The 24,567-nt window shown below is 38.1% G+C and overlaps 2 protein-coding genes across 13 annotated transcripts in view; both read right to left on the bottom strand.

Moving 5' to 3' along the window:
* Positions 1 to 3,975: 3,975 nt before the first annotated feature.
* On the bottom strand, positions 3,976 to 7,699 carry LOC111872789 (mitochondrial ribonuclease P catalytic subunit-like). The gene is made up of 2 exons (XM_023866961.2): positions 6,872 to 7,699; positions 3,976 to 4,927 (listed from the first exon to the last, which is right to left on the bottom strand). The coding sequence occupies exons 1-2, from the start codon at positions 7,019 to 7,021 to the stop codon at positions 4,736 to 4,738; spliced, it is 342 nt and encodes a 113-aa protein (XP_023722729.1). The 5' UTR covers positions 7,022 to 7,699; the 3' UTR covers positions 3,976 to 4,735.
* The window catches only part of LOC111872784 (mitochondrial ribonuclease P catalytic subunit), a 516,563-nt gene continuing 495,987 nt past the window's right edge, over positions 3,992 to 24,567 (bottom strand). For 4 of the 12 annotated variants that reach the window (XM_033754847.1, XM_023866952.1, XM_023866951.2 and 1 more), the window contains 6 exons: positions 21,242 to 22,278; positions 18,411 to 18,669; positions 14,908 to 15,044; positions 10,599 to 10,794; positions 7,771 to 8,654; positions 3,992 to 4,043 (listed from right to left, as the gene is read on the bottom strand). In XM_033754847.1, the coding sequence (XP_033610738.1) occupies positions 8,463 to 8,654; positions 10,599 to 10,794; positions 14,908 to 15,044; positions 18,411 to 18,669; positions 21,242 to 22,257 (1,800 nt within the window). In that variant the 5' untranslated portion in view covers positions 22,258 to 22,278 and the 3' untranslated portion in view covers positions 3,992 to 4,043; positions 7,771 to 8,462. The other 8 variants (XM_023866953.2, XM_033754849.1, XM_033754846.1 and 5 more) reach the window with 8 other exon arrangements.

Here is a 24,567-nt window from a genome sequence, read left to right as displayed (position 1 = left end):
TGTTTGTTAAGTCTTTACTCATAAACAACATTAAATATATTATTTATAGGGGTATATATACTTAATTTTAATATATTTCATACCACCAGCTTCAATTGTCCATTAGTTATACCTCTTACACAAGATTCAAATATCTGCATGGCCACCATATTGTTGTTCCACAAAATAATTATATTAAAGTTGCAAATTGTCACATCAAGGAGTGACTATAGACAAGGTTTTGATTGGTAACTGGATTTACTAAACACTTACAGACCGTAGCTACAAGTAACTACATTGTATAGTGATAATGCTAATTCACACACACTCTGCAATTCACTACAGCATCCACTAAGTTTTCACAGTTGCTGTGACTTCACTGGTCATCTGGTGATGGCTTTCAATGACGCAACTTCCTCAGTTTCTGCGTTCATGTCTTTCCTGACCAGTGTCTCACAACTATGTCAGCATTGCTACACAATGGCTTATAATGGGGTTCCTCTGCATCACACACACCCCCCAGGGGTGACTGTCTCACAACAGCCTCAGAATTTGACTGGTCTGTCTGCCTGCAGACTCTCTCTAGACTGCCAACTGACTAACTTGCTCAAGTTAAAGTCAAAGTCACATTGTGACTGACGATCAGTCAGTAAGTAAGGCTTCGTGACAAGACCCGTCTGGGGCTCATGACCAGATATTTATTACTGTTTGACAGTTACGGTTTTGCTTAGCAGCCTCCATAGTCTAGAGGTAATGTTCCCACCACATTACTCATAGTACACGGGTTCAAATACCCGGCGGAGGTCGTCGAATTTTTAAGGGCGGAAAAATTCAGGGAACAAGTCCTCCGGGAGGGACTTTAAGCCGTGAGTCCCATGTCGTAGCTTTACGGCAAGTAAAAGAACCTCATATCTCCAAAGGAGGTGACTGAGCCAAATTACGGACGTGTCCCGCCCAACAGCAGTCTCTAATACCTCTGGTAGATGGGGGAAGCATTATAGATACCTCTCAGCTAGTAGAGCCGGTCTCGCTGGCTGGGCGGGACTGATGGTAAGCACCAGTACCGGTAGGATATAGAGACTGGTAGAATATCATAGAGGGAAGCACAATGGACCAATACAGGTCTAAGTGCATGGGGAAACCCACCCTCTCCAATAACTAACTAACTAACTATTTACGGTTTTGCTTTTTGTGGGGCGCCCTCTCTGACGAGCGGATGGGTCTGTCTTTTGTATATGCTGCTGGCCCTTGCCAGCACAGTCTTTCCTGGGTCTGAGTCCCTTGGTAACCGGCACATTTTACTGTCTCAGATTTGAGACTTCCTTCCCTGCCTCTGTATTAACTAGCTTGTGTTTTGATTCTCCATATATACCCACTGCACAGACCCACCAGAAAACATCATTCCTCTGTTGATATGGGTGATGTATCATGTGCTCCACGGTAGTGGCACTGTCCGCCTGCTGCAGGACTGCGTGGCAACACTTCTTTCTGCAGTTTTCCTATTGTTGTACATCACCACTGTTGAGGGACGATCTGTTTACTGAGCTACTGCCTTGCAATGGCCTCCCTGCTGATTAAACTATTTTGGATTTCAGTGGACATGTCACAATATTTTTCAAGTATGTATCATTAGGATCATTCCCAAGTCACAAGTTCATGTGTTCATTATGCTGTCATTACAACAGCATGTAATTAAAAAACTATAAGGTTGGCTCACACTCTGACTGTATAAGGTCAAATCTTTCTATTCCCTACGAGAAGAGGGTGGGCTAAGAAATATGATTAGCAAACTTCTTGATTTATGGGGGACAAAGTTGCTCAAGTCCGCGACATTCTTTAAGTCATACATGTCCCATGGGTAGTGCAAAATGAGCAACAAATTTGGCTAAGCTTCCCCACCAAAAAGTGAAAACTTCTTCAAGATGCACCAAAGCAAGAACTAGAGTGCTCTCTATTGGGAAGCCAGAAGCAAAATGGGTTAAATGATCCCAAATGAAGCCATTGGAAACCAACCAACCAACTTCTTCATTTACTTGCTCTGAGGCCAGTTAGCACTTGGGACAGGTATATCTTAGTCTGAAACAGCTGAAAATATCTGATCAAGTTTCTGTAAACAACAACAACGATATTCAACCTTACTTCGCCCAATTATATCACCTGCAGAATTAGATCACAGGCTTCAATTGCCTTCTTCAAGTCTGGAAACGAAGTCCACACATCCTCTTCACCCTTACTAATGACAGTGAGGAATCTTAATGGCCAAAAGGTCAGGATGCGTAATGAGTATGAATACATTCAAGATAACAGTTCCATGACAAACAAACAATATGGTTGCTAAATAAAAAATGTTTAATTGTATTCTCATTAGATATTACAATTCAGGTTTAACAACACTGTTAGGCACTTAACTTAATGATCGTACAGATCGTAAGTATAAGCTTCAAACAAGCAATATAGCTATGTTCATCTCATAGACTTTCCTCATTGAAAAATATGGCAGTATTACAATTTTATATTTGCTAAGCTACCATACTGATCACACCTAGTATCTGTATGTATCAAGTGCATCAGTGACCTTATGCTAGAAAATGATATACATAAAACGTTCAAGATATTTAGAAAAAATGACACAACATGTAAATAAAATAATAATTAAAACATTCCAGTTGTACCTGACAGTAAATATACAAACACACCAAAGCATCTGAATTGGCTGTTGCCTTATAATGTCTGAAATAAAACTTACTCCTCCTCACACATTCCAAGATATCAGTTTCTGAATATTTAGGATTTAAGGTTCTCACAGAGATGGTTATGAAGATTTCTATCTTCTGGGACATAATGCTGTGTAATCCAGATGGGATAAGTTAAGATGTGTATTTAATTGATAACCGGATCTAGTTAACCTAAGTGATCACAATCTTGAAATGAATTACATAATAATGATTTGAACAGCCACAGACCTGTAAAAATGAGTGTCATTTCCATTTCAGAGTGTGTTGTGAAAGGAAGAAGAATGCCCTGTTTGTGCATGTGATTTATATCAAGAACTCATAATGTGACACAGAACAAATTGAAGGTCATTCAAGCAAACGTAAACTCACTGACACTTAAGTGATTCCTCATACAGATTGTGCAAAATAAAATGGCTTTTCTTTTCCAAAGAAGTTTTCATTTGATATCGTTTTTTAAAAATATTCTTAATGTTTCACTTGTGACCTTCCAATGTCCCACAAAACAGGCAATGAGTAGAGCACAGAAAACAAAATATGTAATTGTGTACCTTCATTGCAGATTTCATGAACATTTTATCCCAAGCATTCAAAGAGCCACAGATGAAAGCACTGTTTGTTTCAAAGGTCAAATCATCTTCAAGATATGGAACAAACAAACCAACAAAGTGGGGGTCATGGGTGTACTGGGGATAGTAAGACTGGGTATATTTGAAATATTATGTCATACTTCGAAAGTGCAATGACAGAAAGATTCAACAGGCCAGCTTTTCCACTTACATCCAAGATTGTGCTCCATTTATATGATTAGTTATCACAGTCAGTTGACGGAGAGAGTTTTAATTTATGTAAATACTGCTTATATGCCATCAGCAAATTGGCTGCAGAACAGCTTGTAAAAATAATTCACCTAACAGGAACCAGTAAGAGAAGCAGGAAAGGCCTACAAACACAATTCAAACGGCTGAAAATGAAGAAGGGTAAAGTCCAGGTGTTTTGTAAAAATGATAGCATGATGGCCTTACTGGGCCATGCGGTGGTTTTGTTGGCTGAGGCACTATGCTACAAGCTGGAAGGTCATGGGTTCGATTCCTGATGAGGTCATTGGATGTTTCAATTGACCAAATCCTTCCAGCCGCACTAGGGCCCTGGGGTCGACTCAGCCTCTAACATAAATGAGTATCAGGAATCTTCCTGGGGGGGTAAAGGGCGGCCATCCCATAAGGCTAACAACCTCACTACCATGTGTGACATTACTATCTAGAAAATGTGGCAACCTTGATGTCTCACAATCCTATGGATCTCCATGACCTGTTACAGGGAAAGCTTTACCTTTATGACAGCCTTACTGTGAAAAGATAAAAGTGGTGTCCCGATGTTTAGCACTACCACAACGTGGATGTACAAAGAGAAGAAAGGATTGACAGAAGACAGATGAGTGAAGCAGTGATTGTTGAAGACATCAACTCTGAATTCTTTTGTTTCAATGAACTGTAACAAAAGGTAAGAAAATTTGAAGTCCCTGATTCATCTCAAGTTCAGGAGGAATTTAATGGGACCGTTGGTTGGTGATGTTAGGAACTAAAGTGCCAGAAAGTGAGGGTCACCTTCTTGTAGTGATGATAAGAAATGCCTGAACCATGAGCAACATTACGTATATCAATTTGATCTGGGGGGGAAAAGAAAGACTGTGCTGTGTGTTGTGATAGGAAAGTGCACTGAACTGTGAGTCCTGCAGCTGCAAACCTGGACTTCATCCAGGGGAATGCTTCAAGAAATATCACACACCAAACGTGCATAGATACGATGAATGTTGGTAACACTTGCAGAAAAGTATGAAATAAGTTTCAAAATTTACTACCATCTTACAAGTTAGTAAGTAAACATTAGCAAAACATGTATAAATGTGTAGCTGTTTTTTCTGTACTTTTTGCCTTAAAATAATTTTTACTTGTACAGATGGACTGGAAAGGGTTAGGACAATCCATCTGGAATGTGTGATGTGAGAACATTAGCAGCAAATCCTATGACATTCTGCTAATTTTCTTGTGCCTCACCTGACTTAAGGAGGGGCTCAATTTACCTGATCTAAGACAAAGCCATGTAGTAGGGGCTTCAAATGACTGTGATGGGGATCCAACAAACTCCATTTCATAAGGAATATGCCATGATCCATCTCTGCTCACCTGAGCCATTGGATTGAATGTCAAAGGAAACTGAAATAAGAGGAAGTCCTGAAGGTTAGAAAACACAAAAATTCACTCACTGTTTTGGAATATGCTGATATAAAATATATTCTTTTCATATGATATTACTCTTTGAACATTGCATTCAAATGAACTGTATGCTGCAAATGATAATAGTGTGGTAGGTCAGTGCATGACCACTTGGAAATGGATGAAGGTTCTTCTATGTGTGCAATGACAACTCCATCTACGTAAACAGAATTCCATTATTAATTATTGTTAAAAAAAAGTAACACAGACTCTCTATATTTTACAAGAACTGCTGGAAGTGACTCCCACCTCCAAGCATGCTTTAGAATGTACAAACAAGTTCTGCAACACATTCTGATGTTCTGGAGCAAACAATTCAGTGTGAACTTCCAGAACACTACACCACTACTTTAAGACGGTGATATGGAAAATTTTGTAGCAGCCAGGTGCAAAAAGAGAATTCTTGCTGCATAATCTGATTGCTTAAGTTTATACACATGCTGTTTTGTACAAAGAAATATTTAGTCTTTGGCTGTGAACAAAGATAACAGAAAAAATTTGGTATCTTCTACTAAGTGTCTTAACAATTTGTGAGTACTTATCTCTTGCCATATCTGATAACTTTACACACTTACTTCTGTCTTTAATGCAACTTTGTTTACAATATCTCCTTAATTTAAAATAATATTAAAATTACAATTAAACTGCTGCATGTTTCGGCCTTACTTGGCCATCCTCAGGGAACTGTTCATTTGTTGATATTAGTTCTTAGGTTAAAACATTTCAGTGTTATTGCATTTTCGTCATCCACATCAAAAGACATTTGCTTCAGAACATCACTCTTTTCTTGTTTCTTGCTATCTTCTTCTTTCAGAATCATGCTTTTTATGTTGTTTTGATTAACCCTATGAATATAAGTGTTGTGTTACTGTTATTTTTATGTGCGCCATTAGTATTGTCACGTGTTTGGAATCTGGAAGGGTTACTTCCATGGTAATGCAAAAACAGTGAGCCGTTACATAGAGAATGCCAAAACAACGAATGCGTTTCCCTGGAGATGGACAACAGAAGGTTCGTTGTGCAACAACAGAAATGGAACCGTGAGAAATGGTGTCTGGTATCCGGTCTACATAAGGCCTACAGAAGGAAGACAGTTGAGATCCAGCCATGGGCAGAGACAGTTGGAAGATAGCCGCCGCAGAATGCAATTGAAGTGATACTAATTGTACTTGAGAGTGCAAGAATAAATGTGTTCACTAAATCTGAGACCCACGGGAAGTTATTTGTTGCGTGACATACCCAACACGTGACAGTATGTATGTTCCCATGCAGTTGCTCTAACAGAGTTTGTGTCATTTTATTTATTTATTGGGACACTGAATCTACAATCCACATGAGTTTGTTGGAAATCCTTTTTGTGGGTATTTATGAATGAGGCTGTGAATGCCCTTTCTGTAACTTTTCATTTCATGACAGATTCAACTATAAGAACTTTGTGTTGCATCATATGTCTCATTCCAGGAGCAAAAGATAAAATGAACTGAGCAAGAAGAACCTTCACATGCTAATGCATGAATCACACTACGTTGCTGAATGTGAATGAGTGAGCCGCCATCGTATCTATCACGGACAAAATATATTGCAGTTCTGCTCACAGTGCAACTATGCCTATTTCTTGTTGGGTTATTTTATAACTCTCAGTATCTAGACTATATACTGAAAAATGATGTGATGATTCATGAGCTGGAAAGGTTTGAGAAGGAAGTGGTCATGTCCTAATTGAGGAATCATCCTGCAGAAACTGAGGAGAGAAATAATAAACTTCAGTCATGATAGCCATGTTCAGTAGTCAACAAATACAAATACTGTCAAAATATACATATCAGATGTTATGCTTAGAATGTAATCAATTTTGGTTCTGAAGGCAAAATCTCTTCCAATTACCTTGAGGTGCACTTTCCCAGCTTGAGTCACATATTTAAGCTGACACTGATGCTGTAGCTGCCATAGTTTAAATGTTGATCTAAGACTCTTATTCTCAAGACGATATGCATGCCCTCGCATGAGGTCTCTGGACAGGAACTTTGTCCCCATGCCACTGTACAGAGCAGCATACAGCAGTAAAGGGTCATCCTGTGACCTGTTGTAAAGTTTATACACTTGTATACAATGCAGTGTACACACATTCCATTTATCTGATCATTGTGCTCTCATGAATGCAGGCTGATACAAAGTTAAGCTGCTTGCAAATGGGTTTTCTTCAAACACCCATGCAGTAAAATGGAGCTCACGTTATTATAAATATCTGCATCATATGAGAAGATGAATTTATTACTTTTTGCAATTTCTGACATAAATTTCCTACGATTAGGCTCCTACATGTCATTTGTTCTTTTTAATGTGGTAACTTATATTCTGAAGAGAACAAAATGAGTTTAAAAATTTGATTATAACTGTTTACATATGTCAGTATAGTTTCCACAATATGTTACAGACTTTTAATTATTTTCACTGAAATCAAAGTGCACCACTGATTATAGGACATACACAAAGGGAATGGAGTGTGCTGACCAGGAAGACAAAAAGTTGGCCAAAGAATGAGAAAACATGCATTTTCTATGTTTCTGGCCATAGCAGCTTTGAATTTTAGAGTTCTGCCATAAATTAACATTTAATTTACTGCAACAACCACATTTGTTTTCTTAACTTATTACATAATACTATGACATGTCAAACCATTGTTGGGCAACAGGGTGTGCAACGAGTTACCACAAAAACAGACTCTTCATAAATGGTCGGTTCCCAAGGTATGCAACAGTGGAATGANACAGGGAAAGCTTTACCTTTATGACAGCCTTACTGTGAAAAGATAAAAGTGGTGTCCCGATGTTTAGCACTACCACAACGTGGATGTACAAAGAGAAGAAAGGATTGACAGAAGACAGATGAGTGAAGCAGTGATTGTTGAAGACATCAACTCTGAATTCTTTTGTTTCAATGAACTGTAACAAAAGGTAAGAAAATTTGAAGTCCCTGATTCATCTCAAGTTCAGGAGGAATTTAATGGGACCGTTGGTTGGTGATGTTAGGAACTAAAGTGCCAGAAAGTGAGGGTCACCTTCTTGTAGTGATGATAAGAAATGCCTGAACCATGAGCAACATTACGTATATCAATTTGATCTGGGGGGGAAAAGAAAGACTGTGCTGTGTGTTGTGATAGGAAAGTGCACTGAACTGTGAGTCCTGCAGCTGCAAACCTGGACTTCATCCAGGGGAATGCTTCAAGAAATATCACACACCAAACGTGCATAGATACGATGAATGTTGGTAACACTTGCAGAAAAGTATGAAATAAGTTTCAAAATTTACTACCATCTTACAAGTTAGTAAGTAAACATTAGCAAAACATGTATAAATGTGTAGCTGTTTTTTCTGTACTTTTTGCCTTAAAATAATTTTTACTTGTACAGATGGACTGGAAAGGGTTAGGACAATCCATCTGGAATGTGTGATGTGAGAACATTAGCAGCAAATCCTATGACATTCTGCTAATTTTCTTGTGCCTCACCTGACTTAAGGAGGGGCTCGATTTACCTGATCTAAGACAAAGCCATGTAGTAGGGGCTTCAAATGACTGTGATGGGGATCCAACAAACTCCATTTCATAAGGAATATGCCATGATCCATCTCTGCTCACCTGAGCCATTGGATTGAATGTCAAAGGAAACTGAAACAAGAGGAAGTCCTAAAGGTTAGAAAACACAAAAATTCACTCACTGTTTTGGAATATGCTGATATAAAATATATTCTTTTCATATGATATTACTCTTTGAACATTGCATTCAAATGAACTGTATGCTGCAAATGATAATAGTGTGGTAGGTCAGTGCATGACCACTTGGAAATGGATGAAGGTTCTTCTATGTGTGCAATGACAACTCCATCTACGTAAACAGAATTCCATTATTAATTATTGTTAAAAAAAAGTAACACAGACTCTCTATATTTTACAAGAACTGCTGGAAGTGACTCCCACCTCCAAGCATGCTTTAGAATGTACAAACAAGTTCTGCAACACATTCTGATGTTCTGGAGCAAACAATTCAGTGTGAACTTCCAGAACACTACACCACTACTTTAAGACGGTGATATGGAAAATTTTGTAGCAGCCAGGTGCAAAAAGAGAATTCTTGCTGCATAATCTGATTGCTTAAGTTTATACACATGCTGTTTTGTACAAAGAAATATTTAGTCTTTGGCTGTGAACAAAGATCACAGCAAAAATCTGGTATCTTCTACTAAGTGTCTTAACAATTTGTGAGTACTTATCTCTTGCCATATCTGATAACTTTACACACTTACTTCTGTCTTTAATGCAACTTTGTTTATAATATCTCCTTAATTTAAAATAATATTAAAATTACAATTAAACTGCTGCATGTTTCGGCCTTACTTGGCCATCCTCAGGGAACTGTTCATTTGTTGATATTAGTTCTTAGGTTAAAACATTTCAGTGTTATTGCATTTTCGTCATCCACATCAAAAGACATTTGCTTCAGAACATCACTCTTTTCTTGTTTCTTGCTATCTTCTTCTTTCAGAATCATGCTTTTTATGTTGTTTTGATTAACCCTATGAATATAAGTGTTGTGTTACTGTTATTTTTATGTGCGCCATTAGTATTGTCACGTGTTTGGAATCTGGAAGGGTTACTTCCATGGTAATGCAAAAACAGTGAGCCGTTACGTAGAGAATGCCAAAACAACGAATGCGTTTCCCTGGAGATGGACAACAGAAGGTTCGTTGTGCAACAACAGAAATGGAACCGTGAGAAATGGTGTCTGGTATCCGGTCTACATAAGGCCTACAGAAGGAAGACAGTTGAGATCCAGCCATGGGCAGAGACAGTTGGAAGATAGCCGCCGCAGAATGCAATTGAAGTGATACTAATTGTACTTGAGAGTGCAAGAATAAATGTGTTCACTAAATCTGAGACCCACGGGAAGTTATTTGTTGCGTGACATACCCAACACGTGACAGTATGTATGTTCCCATGCAGTTGCTCTAACAGAGTTTGTGTCATTTTATTTATTTATTGGGACACTGAATCTACAATCCACATGAGTTTGTTGGAAATCCTTTTTGTGGGTATTTATGAATGAGGCTGTGAATGCCCTTTCTGTAACTTTTCATTTCATGACAGATTCAACTATAAGAACTTTGTGTTGCATCATATGTCTCATTCCAGGAGCAAAAGATAAAATGAACTGAGCAAGAAGAACCTTCACATGCTAATGCATGAATCACACTACGTTGCTGAATGTGAATGAGTGAGCCGCCATCGTATCTATCACGGACAAAATATATTGCAGTTCTGCTCACAGTGCAACTATGCCTATTTCTTGTTGGGTTATTTTATAACTCTCAGTATCTAGACTATATACTGAAAAATGATGTGATGATTCATGAGCTGGAAAGGTTTGAGAAGGAAGTGGTCATGTCCTAATTGAGGAATCATCCTGCAGAAACTGAGGAGAGAAATAATAAACTTCAGTCATGATAGCCATGTTCAGTAGTCAACAAATACAAATACTGTCAAAATATACATATCAGATGTTATGCTTAGAATGTAATCAATTTTGGTTCTGAAGGCAAAATCTCTTCCAATTACCTTGAGGTGCACTTTCCCAGCTTGAGTCACATATTTAAGCTGACACTGATGCTGTAGCTGCCATAGTTTAAATGTTGATCTAAGACTCTTATTCTCAAGACGATATGCATGCCCTCGCATGAGGTCTCTGGACAGGAACTTTGTCCCCATGCCACTGTACAGAGCAGCATACAGCAGTAAAGGGTCATCCTGTGACCTGTTGTAAAGTTTATACACTTGTATACAATGCAGTGTACACACATTCCATTTATCTGATCATTGTGCTCTCATGAATGCAGGCTGATACAAAGTTAAGCTGCTTGCAAATGGGTTTTCTTCAAACACCCATGCAGTAAAATGGAGCTCACGTTATTATAAATATCTGCATCATATGAGAAGATGAATTTATTACTTTTTGCAATTTCTGACATAAATTTCCTACGATTAGGCTCCTACATGTCATTTGTTCTTTTTAATGTGGTAACTTATATTCTGAAGAGAACAAAATGAGTTTAAAAATTTGATTATAACTGTTTACATATGTCAGTATAGTTTCCACAATATGTTACAGACTTTTAATTATTTTCACTGAAATCAAAGTGCACCACTGATTATAGGACATACACAAAGGGAATGGAGTGTGCTGACCAGGAAGACAAAAAGTTGGCCAAAGAATGAGAAAACATGCATTTTCTATGTTTCTGGCCATAGCAGCTTTGAATTTTAGAGTTCTGCCATAAATTAACATTTAATTTACTGCAACAACCACATTTGTTTTCTTAACTTATTACATAATACTGTGACATGTCAAACCATTGTTGGGCAACAGGGTGTGCAACGAGTTACCACAAAAACAGACTCTTCATAAATGGTCGGTTCCCAAGGTATGCAACAGTGGAATGAGGTTACGCAACAGTAAGGAAAGCGGTGTTTCTCCGTGCTGTGCTGTGCTGCGCTGAGCTGAGCCGAGCCGAACTGCGCAGGTTTATATGCAGCAGTAAACAACTCTCGGCAGCATTGCCAAACAACGCCTCTGTAAACACGGCATCATGCATCAGTGAAGCACGCTGTGTTTTCCACATTTCCGAGACAAGGTTATAAAACTCCAGCTTCAACAAGAGTTTGTGTTTGACCTTCAAAGAGATCAGTCAGTAGATGTCAGTCTTCAGTTTCGCTTCGACTATAGCAGAAGCAGTAACTGAGATACTGAAGTTGTGAATAAGTGTACGAGTGTGCGTACAAATAAACGTCCAATAAAAGAATTCGTTCCGATCCGAAGACCCATGCAATTTATTCACATCAAGTCACACAGCCGACACATTATAATATATTAATAGTGGTTTGACTTCCATGTTTCATTTAGTTGGAGTTTTACAATATTTCATTTGTATAAATTTCTGATGTAAGAAATTACCAAGAACACTGCAAGGATATCAGGTCACAAAGCAGCTCCTTCCAGCACTAAGGTTCGCTGTCAGGTGATTAAAGGTAAAGACAAAGCGGCAGATGCTTAATTAAGCATCATGTCTAAAGATTTATGTAAGACCAGAGATACAGCTGCAAACATTCTTTACTTCAACACTATATGGGGATAAGTGGCCTGCATCATGCACACTGAGGAGGTCAGATTCTATTTGAGCACAATGGTAAAGAAAAAATGTCCGTGTTTGCCAGGAATCAGACATCTGTCATGCAGCCCATTGCTTAGTCACTAAACTGACCAAGCTATCACAGCTTCTGGCACTCACTGGTTAGTCTAAACAGACTCAATTTGTATCCAGGTGCATAAGGCACATGAGCTGTTCACAAAACACTTTTGCATTTCCTTGCGAAGCATCAGTGCTTATTAGCTATGTCTGTTTGTTTGTTTTTTAAAGAAAATACTGGGACAGTTTGTACTTGGGGGGGACTGGTAAAGGAGAGTACCTACTTCAGTCAGTTCAGTGGAAACAGGAGTGGTGTTGGTACCAGTGGCATCCTAGTCGGGCTCATATAAGGGTAGCTCAAGGTTAACCTGGACTTCATTTCTTTCCTAAAGATGTGAGCTCCAGAAAACCAAAACCCTTCTATGGACAGTTGGTGGCAACATTACACTCACTGCCTGGCAGGTGGACATCCCCCTGCACATTACAGCTACTACACGATAGTGTCATATCATATCATTTCAGGTGCAAAACAGTAGTGTATGATCAAATTCCTAGTGAAAAGAGAAACTGAAAGCAACATAAATTACTTCTGTGTTAAATGTACAGTATGGGGAAGAGACCCTGTCACATGCAGGTGCCTGTGATCAGTAAAATAAGTCTCTTGAAGGCCATAATGAAGTCTTAAACCTCCCCCATGTTCACATTCAGCCAATAGCTGTATGCCATGTGAACATTCACCGCATAGAAGAGCAGATTTTGGGAAAAAGCAGGATCATAATGTGTGATATTGCATACAACAGTGCAGCAGATACTGCAAGTGCTGAAACAAATATCCACGAACACCTATTGTTCTAGCACGTATGCCCCGTGGGTCCCAAAGATGTTAATGTTGGAGCAGAAGGCACAACATTATGCTATGTCTTCAAAACATCTTCATCAGTTTGGATTGGAGGGAAACAAATCTGTAGGGCGAAAAGTGACCTGCAATGAGTAGTGGATGCATTCCTTCACAGCAGAGTCAAAGCAGTCCACCGTGGAATGGTCTTGCAAGAGATCACCACCACCACCAAAAAAATTCAAAATACAGCTGTCAGCTAGCATCATCATGACAAGTGTGTTTTGAGAATCAGAAGGGGTGATACTTGTGTTGATTTTCTTCAATATTGTGTAACAAGTAATACACTGTATTACAGTATGAAAATGTCAAAGATCATCTTACTGCAGGACAATTCCTGACAAAAAAAAACTCCACGCCTTGACTCTGCAAGCGAACTATGAGCACATATAGCAAATCTGATGAAGGAAACACTGGCAACAAAGGGCTGGGAAATCATGAACCACTATTCTTACAACCCTGACTTAGCCTCCAGTGACTTTCATTTGCTTGGACCAATGAAGGTGCACCCAGAGGACAGAAATTTCACACTGATAACAAACTCAAATGCAGTGTTCTGAACTGGGTACATTTTTTTCCCCCCCTTGGCACTACAGCCCCAGTGGGCCTAGGCCTACCTCCATGAACTCCGTTCACTTCGGTTTTTCTAGATCTTACACATATGGTAGGACTCCTTGGGCGAGTGATCAGCTCATCACAAGGCCTCTACCTGTAGACAAACACAGAAAAACGCACACACACATCCATGCCCTGAGTGGGATTGAAACCCGGCTTCCGAGCGAGCAAAGACAGTGCATGCGTTAGACCACTCAGCTACCATGACCGGCCGAACTGGGTACATAGTCAGGATAAAATCTTCTATATTGCTTGCATAATTAATATGCCAGGATAGTGCAAAGGGAGAATATAATGAAAACAAATCAGTTCAGCAACTCTGGCATGTGCATTTCTTTTGTAAAACAATGTATTCCAGATTTACCTTGATCCACCCTTGTACAACAATACTGTGTATACCTGTAATTTATTTACACAAATATACATCTGAAGAAGACTGGAACTAAACAGGATTTCTCAGAATGCCATAACCTAACAGTCAAGGTTGTGTGAGCTAAAGTGAAAGTTGAAGTGGGCAAGGAAAACAAAACAGAGACTAGATTGACAGAATGGCAGAGAATGTCTGAGGATCATGTGTAAAGCATGGCTGAGAATTACAAGAAATGAATTACTGGTGGAGGGGGGGGAAATAATTTTGGGGACACAGACCAATACAGAATGAACAGCAACTGACTTCTATTGTGACACAAGACTTTGAACTGTATAAACATGATATAGAAAGAATGATCTGTGTTTGTGTATTGTGTCAGAAATGTTTATAATCATTTCTGTAGCATTAATAAGCTGCATAATATCGTCTTTATCATGGTTTAAATACCTGTGCCGTTTCTGAGTATAACAAGTTTGGCAATGTCACAATGTACATCTCCATCTTTTTCTGCTGGGTGTAAGTTCCCCACTGCAGTCATCACAATGCTCTGACATAAACCAACTTTTGTCTCTTTTTATAATTCCTTTACCTCTGTTTCCCTTTGACTTTTTACTGGGAATTCTTATGATGTCTAACATGTCAGCTTTCTGTTATGCCAGCCCTTACCAACATCTGCTAAGCAATGAACTCCAAATTTCTGAATCGGGTGCAGTGAGCAAATATATTTCTGTGCCCTGGTAGTGAATGCAAGAGTCACAGATGCAGAATGTGCCTATCACAATTCAAAATAATGCTGCTACTTACAGATTATCAGCCAGGAATACATGTGCATTTCTATAGATGTAATCCATGTAGCATGGCGACCAGGTCTGCATGTGCTTCCTCCCCAGTATAAGGACTTTCTTTGATTTCATTACAAAATATTTTACAACATGATGTAACTGCAAAGAATTGGAATACTTGAAATTGTCTTACATGTATGTAATATTAAGACATACCACTAGTAGGGTTATGTATGCATATATTCATCAGCAGTACTTACGAGTATATACAGAACTTTGTCCAAAACTAACTCTTTCAGTCTCAGTATGTAAAGGCCTGATATATGAAAAATTCCATGCCTTGTATTATGAATAAATAAACATTAACACAACCCACTGTATCCTTATGTAACCTTCAGACATAAAACTTATTCTCCATCATCAGTGAAACCACTAAACATCATGGTACAGCGGTTAGCACTCATATTCAATATGTCTGATATTTGAATTTTGGAGGAGACATGTTATCCTGACTGTGAGTTCTTACAGCTTCGTTTATTCAGACAAATATTGTGACAGCACAAAATTAAGATGCAAGTTACCATCTAGGTGTATCCATTTACTTTTTATGTTGCTAATATGTTGCAAAAACACTGACACATATTGGTATTATAAAATCATTAGCAGCGGGAGATACCCCAATAAAATAAAGCTGAAAAAACCACAAATTTGAAACTAAATGATTAAAATATCTGCAACATGAAGTCCCCATAAAATTAAAATTGATACTGTTACGGTACAGTGACATAGGTCATAATTATTGCATTTGAGTTGGCTATAGTCTTTCGCACCATGTTTTGTGGTGCTGTCTCATACTTGCTTTCTACTGCTGTCTGTAGATATAACACAGTAATACTAAGTTCCAATTTCATTTTTTTTTACTTTACAATCAAATATACAGTTAAGTGTGACTTAAGTTATCAAAATATTTGCTGATAACATGTGACTTTGTTGATGTTCCTGGTATGTGAAGTACTGACCTGTTTAGGTACTGATGATGATGTGGTTGTGATTTTGTGTGTGCATGGGCAGGGGTGTATTTTGTTGCCATAAGAGTTAAAGTTGTGTCAAAGAGCTAGCTGGTTTTTACTTCAGATTTTTGTTCCCCACATGACTTGTTCATGTTTTCTGTATACATAAATATATACATTTACTTTATGTCCATTATTTAACCTTTTTTGATGGCAAAGACAAAAATAACACTGTCCAGTGTGACCATTTAAGTTTTATCATTTGAAAACTCATCACCCTTACATGTTTCGATCCCTACGGATCATCCTCAGAGGGCATCAACACTTTATCCAGAAACTACTATCACAATAGGTGTTAAATTATATACACACATATATAATGTCTGAAATACATAATGTACACAACGTTCAACTTTTCAGTCACAGCAGCCTTCCTTGTATTAAAGTTTTTTAAAAAAATTGTTGTTTAAGATTAAAATTTATTAACCATACAGGTTTGTGTCAATTCTCCTATTGTCTTTCTTGGAGGTGGCTGATCTTGTCCCGCCTGTCTATCTTGAGAAAGGAGATTCTCAGTATTGTCCGTGTTTATTCGTGGCTTGCTGTGTTGTTTATACTGTTGAACATTGTGTACATTGTGAATTTCAGACATTATATGCGTGTGTATATAACTGAATACCTATTGTAATAGTAGTTTCTGGAAAAAGAATTGATGCCCTCTGAGGATGATCCGTAGGGATCAAAACATGTAAGGGTGGTGAGTTTTCAAATGGTAAAACTTTAATGGTCACACTGGATGGTGTTGTTTCTGTCTTTGTAATTTTTAGTGTGACGGACCAGAATGAAACAAATCAAATTTTTTTGATGGGTTTATTTTTCACATAACTTCTATTCCTCTCCCTTGTTGGATGTTCTGAGTATGCATTGCACCCCCTGAATCATGTTCATTGTTACAATAAAGAAATTCTAAACAATATTCATACCCAAAAATTTAAAGATGCTTACTCTTCTTTTTTAATTTACCATTTCTTTCATTTAAGTGTAAACTCTCAGCAAAAGGAAGGAGCATTTTGGGTGTTTGAGAACAAGGTGCAGCACACACAGAGCAGATATGATTGAAGGGCATAGACCACTTCAGAGATGTAACTACTGATGCGAAGATACTATTAACATCGATCTTAAAAAAGAAAAAAAAAAAAGAAGGTGCAAGAATGTTTAATGTGTTCATCTGGGTAACTACTGTCACAGATCAAACTCAAAGTCTTATTATTAGATTATATTTAATTACTGCAATGAATTAATGATTGATTTCAGATTAATTAATTTTTGTTGTTGATTCACATAAGGAAAAAGCCCACAGCTGCTCAGTATAATCAACATGTGTTAGTTACTAAAAATAAGTTGCTTTTCTTAGAATTCTGATTTCTTTTCGCAACGGCAGAACCTTTGAAGTCTGTGTATGTAGGTGTTCGTAACACGTCTTTCACCAAGGTGTCATGAAATGAGGACGGCTAGTAACACCTGAGACCATGTGTTGAATTAATGAGTTATTTATGATGTCATTACAACTTAATGTCAAATATTACTAACACATTCAATTGAGTAGTAATTGTACATTTAGAGACCATCTTATTTTCCAAATTAAGCCAATCAGAGCAAGTGAGGGAGTCATTTGTCGTCCATAGAAGAACTCTGAATCCTTTGGGACATCAGAACACTTCAACCCTGCAATCACTGTTTTAAGTTCTTAAAGGGCATGGACACAAAACACTATGATTTAAGTTTTCAGAGAGTTGGGATGCAGTCTATAGTGTGTTTAAACTGTGAATATGACTTGTGTATTTATGCCAGTAGTGTCAATAATAAACTGTAACTGCATAGAATGAATGTGTCCTCATTGAAGGAATGGTTGGTGATCATAGGTTCCTTCTGCCTGCTTAGGCAAGGCCCAACAGGCATGAGACAAATCTCTTGCTAAATACTGTCTCAACTAGATCAAAGAAACCTGAAAATCAAAGAGAAGCATCAACAACAGTGACATCAGTAAGCCTACGAGTAGACACAAAGGTCAGCTATATAAAATTGATGACACCGCATGGTATAGAGGTTAGTTCTGAGAAGGTGACCAAAGACTGGCTGCAAAGGAACGGTTACGCTATAGGGTAAAGTGATCCAATTTTACAAACAAGGCAAAGAACCTTGANGGCTCCCGTCTAGAAAACCGAGATTAAGGGCCGTGGGGATTCATTGCGCTGACGACGCGACACCATCTATCTGCTAAAGTTGGTACTAACTTCGCCAGCAAGAGAGGGTCGCTCAGTCAGTTTGCGGACTAAAGTAACAGACTTTTCTTTTTTCTTTTTTTGAATTCCCTATATATACTGAGGCTGCAAAATGTTCAACAGCAGATTGACATACTGTAATGTTCTCCATTCGAGTTTATCAATGAGTAACTGGCCTACATATGTCATACAAATTCAGAATAAATCCACGCTAACATTGCTGGTATACTCACTGTTCTTGCAAGGGCCTGAGATGACAGTGCCTTCTTAGGTCCAGCTGTGAATGCAATATTTAATCCATCAATTACCATGTCATATGGAGCAGTCATTTTCACAAAATTCTTGAATTCTTTTATTTCTTCAGGTGTACTCTTGCGAAATATGTCTGCACCAACTACAACCTTGTCCATGAAAGCAGACTGTAATGCTCCAAATTCTTCCTTTGTTATAGTGATGGGATTTAAGTACTTTTGGCATGATTTACAGATGCCCCTGTAACAATTCAAAGTATTGTGTCATGTAGACCCATTGCTAGATGACGACCACAAAATCAGCAGCTATACAGCCGTTGCTAAGTAATGGCTATGCAAACAATGGCCCTTCTCAGGCGATGGCTGAGTGGAGATCACGTGGGCATCTGAACAGACATGGGCATCTGAACAGACATGACGCAACACAGAAACGGCGTTTTCCACATTGTTCATGTCAAGATGTTATAAGCAGGATGAGTCGAGTGTCCAGATAACCAGTTAGAGCAATGAGTTAATTATGGGAAAGTTGCCACACTCTGTAGTGGAGTGTGTGAATTATCGACAGCACTGTAGTTACTTGTAGTTATAATCTGTAAGTTTTTAAGAAATCCAATAATCTGACTCTGTTTAGAGTCAGTAAAATCACGTGACACTATATTACACCCTCATCTTAGAGCATGAAGCAAACTCCTTGGAAACTAACTCCATGGAGCTGAGTCCTTGAGAGGCTGCCAGCTGCTCAGCTGCTCAAGAATGTACTAAAATTTTATGTAACCCAAAAGTTCATTACCCTGGTAATGAGAGTCCTCCACTGATCCTATCCTGATTCAGATCAATCTAGTCAATACCAACCCATCATATTTCTCCCCATAATCTATTTTAATATTATCCTTCAATCTATGTGTAAGTCTTCCTAATGGTTTCTTTCCTTCTGGCTTTCCCACAAAAATCATATATGCATTTCTCTTCTTCCCATTCGTGCTACATTCCCTGCTCACCTCATCCTCCTTGACTTAATCATTCTATTTATTTGGCAGTGAGTACAAGTCATGAAGATCCTCATTATGCAATTTTCTTCAGCCTCCTGTCATTTCATCCCTCTTTGATTCAAATATTCTTCTCAACACCCTGTTCTCAAATACTTTCTACCTACATTCTTCCTTTCATGTCAGAGACCAAGTTTCACACCCATACAAAACTACAGGCAAGATTATAATTCTGTATATTTTAATTTTTACGTTTTTACCACATACATAAAAAAATGCTGTACTGAATGGTAGCAAGCATTACCTGAATTAATTCTTCCCTTATTTCCTCACGAATAAAATTTTATTTTTTTTACTGTTGTTCCAAAATATTTGAACTTTGCCACACTTTCAAAGGATCTATTAGCTGTCTTTATGTTATGATTCCACCATGCATTTTGGTGATGAGACATCAACATCTGCCTAGTATTCTCTATGTTTACTTCTAGGTTGACCTCCTTATTTGAGCCAATTAGAGCTTCTGTGTTTTTTTATGGTATTTATATTAACTCCCAATACATCCACATCATCAGCATAGACAAGAAAATGTTTTGATGACATGACCTTACAACACAGGAACTTATGAGGCCTACTTTGCTTTAAAGGTGCAAATCTATATGGTGAAATAAGCAAGCACTATAAATTAACAGTTGTGCTATTCATGAATATATTTATGTAAATAATATCAGCTAGCACAGACCGTAATTTGTCAATTTTAAATTCAACAGATACAGCTTCAACGTTTCACTATTTCTGTAAAATTTACCACATAAACAATCTGTAGGTGTGTTTGTGATCTATTTCCATACCAAATATTAATCATTCATTAGTTAGTGACATCAGACCAAGTACTGATTTCACACAGATATGATGCTGCTTTACATTCTACAAACAAATCAGATTAACAAACACTTCATATTTTTGAAGTTCTATTAGGATACAAAGGAATTTATGATAACAAGAAAAATAAAAGAAAGCATGCTGGAATAAGAAACAATTAATGATAGAATCTGCGAGTTAAGAACGAAAGGGAGATATAGAAATACTACAATATCAGTACATGCCCCAACGGAAGAAAAAGGAGAAATAGAGAAAGAAGAGTTCTATGAATGTTTAGAGAAAACCAATAATAAAATTCAGAAGTACGATTTAGTAATAATAATGGGAGACTTCAAAACAAAGATAGGGAAAGAAGAGTACAAAAGAAAGCGGCAGGAAAATACACAATACACGACATCAGTAATGAAAACGGTAACTTATTAGGACAGTTTGCTGCTAGAAATGGATTGCAGATAAAAAGCACAACATGTCCGCACAAAAACATACACATAGGAACATGGAAAATACCAGGATCAAATGAAGTTAACCAAAGAGACCATGTGCTGGTATCGTTAATACACTCTACCTCAGTCACAGACGTCAAGAGTAGCAGAGGGCCCGACTGTGATACAGACCAGTACTTAGTCAAAACTAAAGCAAGAGAAAGAATTGCTAGTATACAAAAGATGGAAGGAGTGAAGCCAAAGAAGTGGGATGTACAAAACTACAAGAAAACAAGGAAATAAAATAAGGATGTCAGAGAATTGAAAAGAAAATAAGAGAATATAAAGAAGAAGGAAACATAGAGGAAAACTGGAAGAGGATAGAAAAAGTAATAAAGGAAGTAGTACTTTTGTACCACATATTGCACAAATATTAACGCAATACCATGCTACTGCCACTAAGGTCTATTGTACATGTAGCTACCAATGTCTTATGACAACAAGAAAAAAGCAAGTGATTTCATACCCATCTGTCACTGATGAGAGCTGAGCTTGCACCTCTGTGTGAGGATCTGCAGCCTCCAGATACCACACCCTTATCCGTTCAGCTACATCCACTGTTGGTTTCAAGTCATGCTCAACAAACATGCTGAGGATCTCTTCCACCATTTTCCACCTCTCAACTTTCTCACCTGCCGACATTCTGTTGCAATAATCCAGCTGAGCATGAAACACTTCTGGTCTTATGCTCCTTCCCAGTTGTAACATTTCATTGATCAGGCGGAGACTTATATTTGGTTCATTGTTATCATAAGCAGTCTTAACCAAAACATTGTACTCCATGCCTCCAGGAATACATGTCAATTTAGCCATATCCAGAAGATCCAGCCCCACCTTCCAGTGTCTTGTTAAACACAGACCAAGAATTGCACTTTCTGCTGTGTATCCATCTAGCACAGGACATCTGGAGTGAAGATTTTCATACATAGAAAGTATGAACTGTTCGTCAATGCCTTTCAGTCTACATGAATAACACATCCTCATGACCTGTGCTATGGTTGCAATATTGAGTTTCTTGCCAGAAAGAGAGAGATGTTCTAGGTAAGACAACCCCATATCTAACTGCATGAATCTTCCACAAAGTCCTATTGTTATAGCATCTATATTAGAACCGTTTATGCCCCTATTTTTGGCAAGAACCTGATCCTTAATTTTTTCCCATTCAGAAGATGAGAGTTGTTTACCTTTTGTGATAACTGAAACAAGAATATCCTCATCCTGAGCAGTATTATCTTCATCACTATCACTATTTTTCTCATCTTGAGACTGAAGAACAGCACACGTATCATTCTTTGAAATGTCAGTAGAAAATGAATGTGTTGGGCCAGGAAATGTTGCTATTCTGAAGGCTGGACACAGATTCACACCACTCCATTTACATTCACGTGTACTTATATATACACTGGGTAATAAACACCGTAATGTTGCAAACGTCTGCAAACACTTCTGTAATGAAAATATACACTTCAGGGGTCCTGACATGATGAGCACGTACCATTTACTCTGAAACAGAAAAAAAAAGATATGAAACTAAGGTACAGTATACCATTTACAGCAGATATTAATGTAATATGTATGTATCCAGGATGGCTCAGCCGGTATACCGAATGGATACGGGCTGGAGAACCAAGAGGTCGGAGTTCGAGTACCGTTGGGGGCAAGAATTTTCATATTTCTATGTTGTCCATATCTACTCCGCGGTCCACCCAGCCTCCTATCCAATTGTTATCGCGGGCGCTTTGCCCAGGGGTAAAGCGGTCTGACCACTAACCTCCAACTAGTACCGAGGTCAAGAAAACGCTGGTCTATGCAGCCACTCCCCCATTGTCTTCTTAGCGTAGTACTTAATCGGTTAAGACAGGGGCTACTTTACTTTACTGATGTAATATGTGCAAGAATGAGATTTTTTTTTCGGTTACTCGATCTCAGAACAAAGGTTAAAAGTGCAATTACTATAATAAAAGCAGAATAAGAGCGTGTCATGCAATTTGAAGTACACCAACTTGATATACTGTTCAAACCAAAATTATCCACCACCAAAATAAACAATTATGCCAAACGATTGAGGGGCAATTTATTGTTTACATTCCCATAACCTCCACTACACGAAACTACCATACGAACTACATAAGTACATAACCTCTTCGTGTAAAAAATTCTACTACTTACTAGCTGCACACTCATACCACACACACTCAACAAGAGCCACCAAACTCGCTTCCGTTAAAATCGTGTATTATAAGCGTGCAACACATTCCCTATTGTGGCAACATTGATCTGTGTGCCTTAGACAGATGTAGTTCGGAAATATTCTGTTAGATGGAACAACATGCAACATGAGCAAGTGCAGCCATCACTAATTTATTCATTTGCGTTGGTACACCTTTCGTTACGCAGTAACGTGATATTCGGTGATATCTGTTGCCGTTCTAATGTGCCAACTATTTTTTCTTTTGCGTATAACGCACTTTGATACATTCCCATACTATTTTCGAAATCAGAGACAGATAAGAGGTTGCAGGAAAAGTGACAAAAAGTTATTTCATAATTTTGGAAGAAATGAGTTTTATATTCTGGCATATAAAGGCGTGTAGTCCGCTGCAAGTCAACCGACGTTTCGGAGGAACATGTCTCCTCCATCTTCATGGTTCTAAGGTAACCAAAATAGGTATCCAACATTAAGCAGGCAGCAGGCAAAAGGTTTTACTACCTGCTTCATGTAGATTTCTTGCTTTTCTTACTCTTCAATCCAGAAGATGAAGGCGACATGAAACATCCGTTAATTTTCAACGGCCCTACACGGTGTTATATCTCAGAAGAAAGAACTTTTCATAACCACAGCTGTGAGAAACTAAAATATTACAAAATATGCTTCTGTTTCAATTCTATGTAAAACAACGTACAAAAACGTAAAACGTAAAAAAACGCTTAACGTAAAGCTGCGAAGGGCTGCTGCCCAAAAGAAATCACCCAGTAACACATGTAGTTCAATTTGAAATAAAAGGGAACCCGATCATTTATTAGACTTTCAGACATTTTGGAAAAATTATTTGAAATTATGGTAGATCTAGAGATAATCACCAAGGCACTGTTACTTTTCGTAAAAGTAGGTATGATAGACGCTTTATTCCATAAAGTGGGTAAGCTCCCTTTTAACAAACTAATGTTAAAAATATGACTTAAAAGAAGAGTTAAAATCTCTGAACAGCCATTAAAATCTAAGCTGGGGATCTCATCTGGACCGACGCACTGAAGCGAACTGAGACATCGAATCTCATGCTTAACGACACAGTTGGAAATAAATAAGATGTTGAAGAAATCGGAGAATAACGTGAGTGCTGTTCGGAATATCGATAAAGAGGAAGAGTTAAAAATTCAACAAAAAGTTATCACCAATAAACTGTAGTTCTGTTATTATAAGGTCACAAATTCTGATTTAGGCGATGGGATGATCACTTGTTCCAAATTTGCAAACATTTTTCCAAGCGTTCTGTGGTTTCATCACTGAGTTAACCAAAAAAAATACTGGATGTTTTAATAGTAAGAAGTCTGCGATTAGAGAGAGAGAGAGAGAGAGAGAGAAACGGTACAATGGGAACAGATTTTGATTTTTCGTATCTTCTAGAATGATGATTTGTTCTTAATGCAACAAATTAAGTAACTCTAATAATAAGGCCGCGCCATAGCTCAAGCGGTTAGTCGCTGGCTTTCCACCGCGGCGGCCCGGGTTCGATCCCGGGTCTGGTCAAGTGGGATTTGTGGTGGACAAAGTGGCGCTGGTGCAGGTTTTCT

This window comes from Cryptotermes secundus, unplaced genomic scaffold (assembly GCF_002891405.2).
Source record: "Cryptotermes secundus unplaced genomic scaffold, Csec_1.0 scaffold79, whole genome shotgun sequence".
NCBI classification, from domain to species: Eukaryota; Metazoa; Arthropoda; class Insecta; order Blattodea; family Kalotermitidae; genus Cryptotermes; species Cryptotermes secundus.
This window is presented reverse-complemented; position numbering and strand designations above follow the sequence as displayed.

Bases quoted from the DNA above. Each gene is read 5' to 3' on its own strand.
- LOC111872789 (XM_023866961.2), bottom strand. From the start codon at position 7,021: ATGGGGACAAAGTTCCTGTCCAGAGACCTCATGCGAGGGCATGCATAT. The intron at 4,928-6,871 runs GTAATTGGAAGA...CTCTTATTTCAG, and splicing joins CTGGGAAAGTGCACCTCAAG to TTTCCTTTGACATTCAATCC.